The 9396-nt window shown below is 50.9% G+C and overlaps 2 protein-coding genes across 4 annotated transcripts; one reads left to right on the top strand and one right to left on the bottom strand.

The window, feature by feature from the left end:
* The first annotated feature begins 666 nt into the window (after nt 1-666).
* Nucleotides 667-4340, top strand: SLC25A35 (solute carrier family 25 member 35). 2 transcript variants are annotated; one of them, XM_039847295.1, is made up of 5 exons: nt 668-1612; nt 2492-2557; nt 2999-3151; nt 3450-3584; nt 3745-4340. In XM_039847295.1, exons 1-5 carry the CDS (start codon nt 1238-1240, stop codon nt 3916-3918), a joined length of 903 nt encoding a protein of 300 aa, XP_039703229.1. In that variant the 5' UTR covers nt 668-1237; the 3' UTR covers nt 3919-4340. The 2 variants fall into 2 exon arrangements, with proteins under 2 accessions (XP_039703230.1, XP_039703229.1); XM_039847296.1 differs by lacking the exon at nt 2999-3151 and having other exon boundaries at nt 667-1612.
* On the bottom strand, nt 4311-5766 carry RANGRF (RAN guanine nucleotide release factor). Of its 2 annotated transcripts, XM_039847297.1 has the most exons (5): nt 5541-5766; nt 5335-5451; nt 4975-5131; nt 4803-4888; nt 4311-4582 (listed from the first exon to the last, which is right to left on the bottom strand). In XM_039847297.1, the coding sequence occupies exons 1-5, from the start codon at nt 5615-5617 to the stop codon at nt 4459-4461; spliced, it is 561 nt and encodes a 186-aa protein (XP_039703231.1). In that variant the 5' UTR covers nt 5618-5766; the 3' UTR covers nt 4311-4458. The 2 variants fall into 2 exon arrangements, with proteins under 2 accessions (XP_039703231.1, XP_039703232.1); XM_039847298.1 differs by lacking the exon at nt 4803-4888.
* Nucleotides 5767-9396: the final 3630 nt, after the last annotated feature.

The following is a 9396-nucleotide window of genomic DNA, read 5'->3' as shown; positions in this document are numbered from 1 at the left end:
GATTCTCAGGATCTCTGCCACCACTTGCTGGCCCTGTGTATAAGTAACCTAAACCCAGGGATCTAAATCTCTGCCTTGGCGTGGCCAACCTTCTCCCCCAGGTTGCTGAGGATTAAAAGAAGTAAGGATGATACTATTCTCCGTCGCGCCCTCTCCTGCGTGCCGGCAGACACACACACCCCGGATCTAGAACCTACAAATAGTTTATTCAGCCTCAGGAGATCCGTCGAGTCCAACAGGTGCATCTCATCTGCATCGCAGGCGGAGCCGCAGCCTCTGGCTATCCTGGCGCCAGAACCCAGCAGGGTGTGGATCTACAGTTGCGCAATTTCATTCGGCGATGAGCCGGGATAGAAGGAGCCCTCCGTCCGCAGGAAGAGCAGCCCCAAGCATTCTAACAGTGGACTGCTGCCTTCGCGTTCAACCTCTGCGCTCGCCCAGTACCCAGGGTCCAACCCCTCCCCGCCAGTAATAAAACCTCTGCACCCCGGCACTCCTTCCAGTGAACCGAGACCCTGGCCCTGCGCCTGAGCGGAGAGAGTTAATGCCAACCGCCCCCTCAGCTGGTTTCGCGGAATGAGTCGTGGAGCCAGCTCGGCACTGATTGGCTGAGGCTCTTGGCCACGACTCTCCAAGGCTCCCCATTGGGTACCGCACGCCACTGATTGGAGTATGGCGGCCTGGCCGCCGCAGGCCATCGGGAGGCAAGCTGCGTCGGACTCCCTCAGCTGCCTGGAGAAATTCATTCTGGCTGGAGTCTCGACTTACTTCCGGGTTCCAGATCTCGTTGCTGTTCCAGAGACGCTACTCTTCTGGATCTTTTTCCCCCATACCTTGACGGTTTTCCTTTTCCTTCCTCCCCGGCTCTCATTTCCCAGCTCCGCGTTTCCCTTCCCTACTTCCGGCCCCCAGTAGCCGGCCAGTCTCAGCATTCCACCTGCCGGCCTCCTGGCTTCAGCCCCTCCTTGACCTCAACTCCTTTGACCTGTCATAACCTTCTCGCCAGACTCTCCTAAACCCCTCTTTCTACTCTTTGCCAGCTCCTGACTCCCAAATTTCATCGAACTTTTAACCTCTTGATATCCGCCCCTGATATTGTTGACTCCCGAGCTTTAAATTCCTACCTCTTAAAATCTGGACTGCTGAAACTGAAGTCTTCCCTGATTTCTGACCCCGTTTCTGAAGCTTATTTTGATTTTCTTACTCCTGGACCAGTTCTTGCTAACGCTACCCCACCATGGACTTCTTGATGAGCGGCCTGGCAGCCTGCGGGGCCTGTTTGTTCACCAACCCCCTGGAGGTGGTGAAGACCAGGATGCAGTTGCAGGGAGAACTGCAGTCCCCTGGCACCTACCAGCGACACTACAAAAATGTCTTCCATGCCTTCATCACCATAGGCAAGGTGGATGGCCTGGCGGCCCTGCAGAAGGGCCTGGCCCCTGCCCTCCTATACCAGTTCCTGATGAATGGCATCCGGCTTGGCACCTATGGGCTGGTTGAGGCTGGGGGCTACCTACACACAGCTGAAGGCACCGTCAACCCTGCTCTCAGTGCAGCCACTGGAGCCCTGACTGGGATCACTGGAGCCTACTTGGGAAGCCCTATCTACATGGTGAGAAAAAGGGTCTTGCCTGAGGCCTTCATTGTGGACCCTTGGTGTAGGATGGGGGCCTAGGCCTTCATAACCTGATACTGAGGTTGGAATTGGATTTGTGTGTAGGAAATGAGGAATTTGAGTAATACCTCAACAAGTATAGGGATCAGGGGAAGTCTTGGGCATCACAGAATTATAATCTCACAGTCTGCCCCTTTGAGTTATCTGGTTTGGGTGAAAAGTCTGTAGTCTGAGCCCTAGAGGGGAAGTGACAGCTCAAGGTTACACAGCTGCTTATCGCTAGGACTAGGCCTTGCTTACTGCAACTCCTAAAAAGACACTGAAAGGCAGTGAGTTCTGTAGAAGGAGAGGCAGTCTGGTCTCACTCCCAGGGTATGAGATTCAGGGACAGTGACATCTCCAAAGTCATCTCATGCTCCCATGAGATGCTCCCATGGGGCTCAGAGAACAGAGAGCAAGTTTTGCAGATGACTCATAACCTACCCCAGAGTCTGATGGTCGTGCTGGTGGCAGGATGTCCATTCTTGGAATAGGAGCTGGCACGAGAGGCTGGCCACCCAGGTCTTGCCTAACGAGAACGGTCTTAGGAAATGATTCCATTCTCCAATGTCATCATCCCCAACTCCTACCCACAAGGGAAGGGTGATGTAGAGGGAGTGGGGTGTCTTGCAGTGCTAGGAGATCCATCCTCCGGGACTGGAGCCATGGGACACAGTGTCACAACCAATTTGTTAAGTGGGAACAACAATAATTATTAGATTAAAGGATATTCATTGCTGAACACCCTCAAGGAAGCATGAGGGGGTCAGACATTTGGGTCTCTGAGGTAGGAGGATGGCCACTGGGCTATAGGTTGTAATACTCTCTCATTCTCAGGTGAAGACACACCTACAGGCACAGGCAGCCTCAGAAATTGCTGTAGGGTACCAGTATAAGCATCAGGTAAGGTGTTTCCATCCCCACCAGAGTCCCTGCCCATTTGTCCCCAGCTTTGTGCCTGCACCCAACAGCTCTAACCCAGCCATGGTTCTGCCCAACCCATCAATTCAGCCCTATTCTGCCCCTAAAATCCACCCAACCCCTCTCTTTTTCTCCCATGTTCCCCAGTTCCTCTAGTCTTCTGCACCTATTTCTCCTGCCCTGTTCTCCTAATCTGCTAATGTTCTCACATCTATACACCCTGACCATATTCTGGGATGGCGAAGGAGGGAGCAACAGGGTGGTAGACAACTGAGGGACCACATTCTGGCACTAAACCCCACACAGAACTGGTTGTCTAGACATCCGATGTCTGTTAAGGACCCACCCTTGGCAGTGTTACGAGATGGCAGACCCTGATGCCAGGGTGACTGAGCCCCACCCCCATGGTCTTCCCCCAACCAGGGCATGTTTCAGGCACTAACCGACATTGCCCAGAAACATGGTCTGGTGGGGTTGTGGCGTGGGGCCATGGGCTGCCTGCCCCGAGTTTTCGTCGGTTCCTCCACCCAGCTGTGCACCTTCTCATCCACGAAGGACTTCATGACCCAGTGGGAGGTACTGCCTGGGGAAAGGGGTGGGACCACCCTGAGAATGTGGGCAGGGGGAGTGAAAGCTGAAGTGGGCACTAGAGGGGTCAGTGCCAACCTCAGTGTGAGAGAATAGCTGGAGGGCTCTCTTGTCATTTCCCCCCAGAAGGTGTATCTGAGTTCTTCAGTGTTATCACACGGTGTTATAACTGGTAGAGTGGAAGCTCCCTGAGTTACCAGCTCTCTGCTATCTCCCCAGAGAAGAACCTGTCCTTTCCTAGTATTGACTGGCTAATTGACAAAGCTCTTCTTCCCTACCCGCTTAGATATTTCCTCCTCAGAGCTGGAAGTTGACTCTGGTGGCCTCCATGGTGAGTAGCATTGCAGTGGTCCTGGCCATGACACCCTTTGATGTGGTCAGCACAAGGCTCTACAACCAGCCCACAGATGCTCAGGGCAAGGTAAGGAAGTGCTCTGGGGTACAGGCAGGCAAGGAAAGCCAGCAGGTGGGGAAAAGCAGATTGCTGGGTTCAGGTGGGACAGCTTAAAAGGCAGCCTGCAGAGGTGAGACCCCTGGTAAACTCTGATAAACTCCTTCTTTATGCTCTCCCTTGCTCTCAGGGCCTCATGTACCGGGGGATCTTGGATGCTCTGCTGCAGACCGCTCGGACAGAGGGCATTTTTGGCACGTACAAGGGTATCGGAGCCTCCTACTTCCGACTTGGCCCCCACACCATCCTTTCTCTCTTCTTCTGGGACCAGCTGCGCATCCTCTACTACACATACATCAAATAACAACCACTCTTCCACAATCCACCAAATTGGCACCCCTTGGACACTTCTGCCTCCATTACTATGTCCTGGTGACTTCTGATCAGGTGACCTTTCATCAGGAGGAGACAGCCAATCTCATTCCTTATCTGTTTTCTCAGGGTTGAATCACTACAAGGCATAGTTTCCCTCCCTTCCTTGAGTGTTGCTTTAAACCTTCTCTACCTGTCCTCCTGTACATTTCACACCCCTTCCTCAGGGCTAAACCAGTCACTCCAAAGTGTATTTCCTCCCCTTCTCCACTGCCAGCTTTGGATCCCTTCTGATCCCATGTACAACTTTAAACTCCTCCCTCTAAGACCAAAGGGAATTGGGGGGTCCCAGGTGTCCATTTAGATTCAAAGGCACAGAGATTATTTTGGTTATAAAGCAAGTTTATTTCTGCAGAGAGGTGTCTTATGTTTATGCACAGGGAAGGAATTTGGGTAATACATCCAACCCTTTGCTTCTCACCCAGAATACGGTCCAAAGTCTTTAGCAACACCATGCAGCATTTCATCATCTTTACTGGGGACCAAAGATGTTGGGATCATGAAGGGTCAGACTGGTCACAAGCTGTTCAAAGTCACCCAGGCTCCAGGGTGGAAGTGACAGGTCATCAGTGCCAAGAGATGACCTATTGTCAGGGCTTGAGAGTGGGGGAACAGATGGAGAGAGAACATCATTCAGGCCTCAAGTTTGGAAGTTCCCACTTCCTGTTCCCTGGAGGACCTGGGTATCTGTGACTTCAAACCTCTGGCCCACTCCCACTTCCTTGGAGGACCCCACCATTCAGTCTTCCTGCTCTCCCCCTCCCAGCTGATTCTCCTGGGGACCCCAGTCATGAGCCACATGCCCTTTCTCCTTACGGGGGCTGATTAAAGGTGAGCAGGAGATCAGTCTGGTACTGGGGCAGCCTCAGCAAGGCTTGGTGCAGTGTCACATCCTTTGCTACCTAAAAGGATCAGTCAGGATTCTTACCTAATCCCCTAGGGCCATCCCTTTTACCCCTCCAGGACATCTCACTCCACTGGCCCTTACCTGCTGGCACTCTTTAGCTACCTGCTGCTTGCCAGAGAGGACCCAGGCTTCTTCACAGCAACCCCTCAGGGCCAGGCTTTCCAAAAGGATGGGCTGTACAGCCTCTACTTGCACAGCCGTAGCCTCCTGCACCCCGCCAACGTCCTCAAAGTGGTACCTGTAGTTGAGGAAGTAGTGTCATGAAGGGGTCTCTCTCACCGCACCCCTCCCCCCTAAGCAAAGCTTTTGCTCACGTCTGGTGATTGATAACAGTTTTGCCCTTGGAGTTCTTTTTGCCCTGATTAACCGTCCAGCCAAGACCCCGCCCACTTCTTCGGGTCCGGCCCTTCCATTGGCCAGCCTCCGGCCTGCCTTCCTCACCTGGCAGCCGCTTCTCCTCGCACGTGGGCCTGCAGCTCTAGAAGTTCCACGATCAGGCTCTGGTCCGTCACCCGATGGCAGAAAATTTCTTGATTGTCCGGGACGGGTCGGAGGTCGCTGGAGAGTGGCAAAGCAAACCCTAGTTGACCCCGGCTTGGTTCCCCAACCCACCCGGTTGGCCTCCATTGGCGCCCAAGCTTTCTCACCTTATGTCAATGGCCCCGGGAGGGAGAGTGGCGGAGAAGGCGCCCCCGAACAGTGGATAGTCTCGCGTGGGTTCCATGGGCCTGAGACTAGGGTACGGGCATTAGTAAGATTTAGAAGAAACCTACATGAGACCATGTGGCATGACCCTCCAACGTTCCGCGGCAGCTACCTACGCCAGTAGCCTCCCTTAGCTCCTGGCCCTTTAAGATTTGGCCCCGCCCTGCGCCCGCGCTGGCCAATTGGCGCCTGCGCCTTCGGCCACCGCCCAAGTAGTGCTGCTCCCGGAAGCCACGCTCTCAGGAGACTGCGAGGCGGGACTGCAGGAACTAAATCTTCGGTTTAGGGTTTGTGACGTCCTTGTGGTCGTTAACTCGCACCCGGCAGTCTCCTCCTTTTAAAAGGGTCACACATTCTAAGAATGTTGCCTGAGACATTCCTTACTTAGGGGTCGTTGCTCGTCTAAGGGACCAATGTCTAGGTAGGGTCTCAGAGTTAGGGAAAAACAGTTTCAGGGCCACCCAGCTCCCTTCCTCCTGGCCTCTTAACGGCGAATGAGCTGCCAAACAGGCCGCTAAATCCCGGATCAGATGCAGCGACTTAAGGGAACAGTGGGGCCAGGTGTGGGCCAGGTTAGGATTCAGTCCTCACGCCTTCCTGAAATGTAGACCCAACCCCCGGGATTATATATCTAATCCCGCTCAAATCTTTGCTTTGAGAATGCAGTGAGGGAGTGGGAACGAGGGGGGTGGTGCGTATTGCTCCCAGCACACCTGGACAAAAGCACGGATTAAACCCTCTGTTGTTTTTTTATATATAGATTTTCAGTGGACTTAAAGTTTCTGCTTAATTATATCCTCCCAGCTAATTTCTCCATTCATCTTTGATCCCTAGCACCTGGCAGTGTTTAGAGCATAATAGATCCATTATGTATTGAGTGATTGAATAAACCTAATAGTGTGAATTCTGGGACCCAGGAGACAACCCATGCCCTCAGGGGTTCTAGATGTCACCTAATTCCTGGGCAAGAACTGAGCAAGAAGGTTCTCATCCTAAAGCCATCCCACCCACAGGGTTCCAAGTGCTGACCATACCTATGAACCCTAATAATTTAGTAACACTGGGGGCAGGGGGCACAAGGGAACATCAGGAGCAAAGACTTAGAAATGAAAAGGGTGTTTGTGGAAATGCAAGTACAGACACCACCAACTTACTGATTTTTCTTTTGACTTTATGATGGTGCAAAAGCCATATGTATTTATTAGAAACTACTTCGAATTTTGAATTTTGATCATTTGCTGGACTAAAAGCAATGTACAATATGATACTCTACAGTATATTAATTGGATCATTCATTAGATAATTTTGCTCAATTGTGGGATAATATAAATATTCTGAGCACATTTAAGGTAGGCTAGTCTAAGCTATGATGTTCAGTAGATTAGGTGTATTAAATGTATTTTTGACTTATGGTATTTTCCATTTACAATGGGTTTATGGGACGTGAGTTGAGGAGCATTTGTTTATCACTTTAGCAAGAGTACAGTGGGGAATGGGTGGCAGGCAGCTGTGAATGATGAGGCTGGAGAAGTGGCCACATGCAGGATTTTTAAAGAGCATACTAAGGAATTTGGACTCCTCACTTCTGATGGCTAACATCAAACTTCTCGGCCTCATTTCATCTCTAAAACATTGTTAGGATTAAAAGAGGTATGAATATAGCTGAATCTGTATCTGTTTCTGGGCAAAGACAGTGGACTAGGTTTGATCCAGGATAAATTCTATTGAGGAGGGGACTGTTAAAGACCCCAGAGGGAGAGAAGGAGCCCAGACATGAGAAACCAAGAGAGCTAGGTCAGAGAGGTCTTCCCTATGCTGCCTCTCTTTCAGATGTGGAGTGGTAGACCTCTCTGTCTCCCTCCCCCTTTCTGCTGGCCTGCCATCTGCCCCTGCTCCCTACCCGGGGGCAATACCAGTTCTGGCTGCTTTGTGAGCAGTAAAGTAGATAGGGAACCCTTGGAAAAGGAACTGCAAGGACATAGATGTTAACAGAGTCTTGGCACTGTGTACAAGGGGCGGGGGTCTCTTCATGAGCCAAGAGAAGTTCACACTCGATTATGGAGACAAAGGAGACAGCCTCCCAGCTTTCTCATTTTGGATCTCTGGCATGCTAGGCATCATGTTCTGCTATGAGTCTTGTACAGCTGGGGACTTCTGGCCCTCCAGATTTCTTGAGCTCTTGGAGCATAGGTCAGTTAGGTGCTTCCAGGTGGTAGGAAGGAGACCTCCATGAAGTGACAGAGGTGCAGGGCCAGACCTCCTCTGGAAGAGTAGGGTTGAAGGCCGCCACCCTAACATGGTAAATTCCTACTCTTGGCTCCACTTTCCTCTCACCTTTCACCTCTCTCCTTGTGTCTGACCCTTCTTCTTGCCCTCCCAATTGCTAACTCCCCCTGCATGTTCAAATTCAAACTCTCCAAGAGACAGGATCAACTGGGCTCATTAGTTGACATTCAATCTGAAAGTACCTATTTGGCCAGCTCTCCTGCTTGGCCACTTCCCAGGCCACTAGCCAGACGTGTGAGATACCTGGTCTAGCTAGCTGTAGCTAGGATAAAGGGTATCATGGGACAAATCTCATTGGCCAAGATGGCCCACAGCCACTTTTCTCAGGAAGGTATGAGGGTATGTCCAGCTCTTAGCTCACTGGTTGAAGTAGGCCTGCAACCGATTGATTCCGTAACCCTGGGATATGCCCTTATCCAATACCCTGCATGCAGTTGATGTAGTTGTTTGCTTTGGGGACAGGCATCCCAGGGCCCCTTCCCAACTTTGAGGGAACTAAGAGGTGGACCTCCTGAACTCAGACCAGAGAGCTGACTCAATACAACTCAACACAAGCATCCCTTTGGGAAGAGGTAGGTCAACACATATTTTTATTAAGCAGGAGTTTTTAACCTTTTTTAGCTCTCAGGTGAAGGCAGGGTCAGCAAGGCTAGGATTCAGTGGTGAATAACAGGCTGCCTCCCTAGTCCTTTCTGTTGCCCTGGATACCTTCCCACGGGGCATCCCAGGATATTACAGTGACTTGGGCAGTAGGAAGCCACTCAGTTGGTTAGACTGTTAGTGAAGCCATTTCTTCTAATGCCTCCCTCATTTCTGCCAGCCCCTTAAATGTTGGGTTACCAGGCCCTACACATTCATCCTAGATAATCTTACCCATACATATACTAGTGCCTCCCAAAACTTTATCTCCACCCCAGATCTTTTCTGACTGCTTCTGAAAAACCTCCATTCGAATGTCCCACCAATGCCTCAAACTCAACACCTCCTAAGCAAAGCTCATCAACTTTCTCCCAAACATGCGCCATCTCCTGTGTTCTTATCACAGCTAATTATTACCCACCCAGTGGTCAAAGCAAGAAGTCATTGGCTCCTCTTTCTTTCTCCCCTCATATCCAGTTCTTGCTGTGTCTACCTCCTAATGTTTCAAATCCTCCCATTTCTCTCCATATCCACTGCCAGCACAACAATCCTGGCCAGCATTATTTCTGTCTGGAGACTGCAAAGCTTTCTTATTGGACTCCCCACATCCTCTCCTATCTTCCTCCTCTGCAGCTGGAGTGATCTTTAAAAAACGCAAATCTGTTTCTCCTCCATATAAATCCCTTCAGATGGCTTCCCATTGTTCATAAGATAAAGTCAGATTCCTTAATATGCTGTTAGTGTCTGTCCTGTTTCTCATTTATACTTAACGTTCCAGACACTTTTTTTCAGTTCCTTAACTTGCTGTGTTGCTCACTTCTGAGGATGATACTCATCCCTCAGGACTCAGTTAGTCCCAAGAATCCTTCCTTG

This window comes from Pteropus medius, unplaced genomic scaffold, assembly GCF_902729225.1.
Source record: "Pteropus medius unplaced genomic scaffold, Ma_sr-lr_union100, whole genome shotgun sequence".
Classification (NCBI taxonomy): domain Eukaryota; kingdom Metazoa; phylum Chordata; class Mammalia; order Chiroptera; family Pteropodidae; genus Pteropus; species Pteropus medius.
Note: the sequence above shows the minus strand (reverse complement) of the source record. Positions and strands in the feature narration are given on the sequence as shown.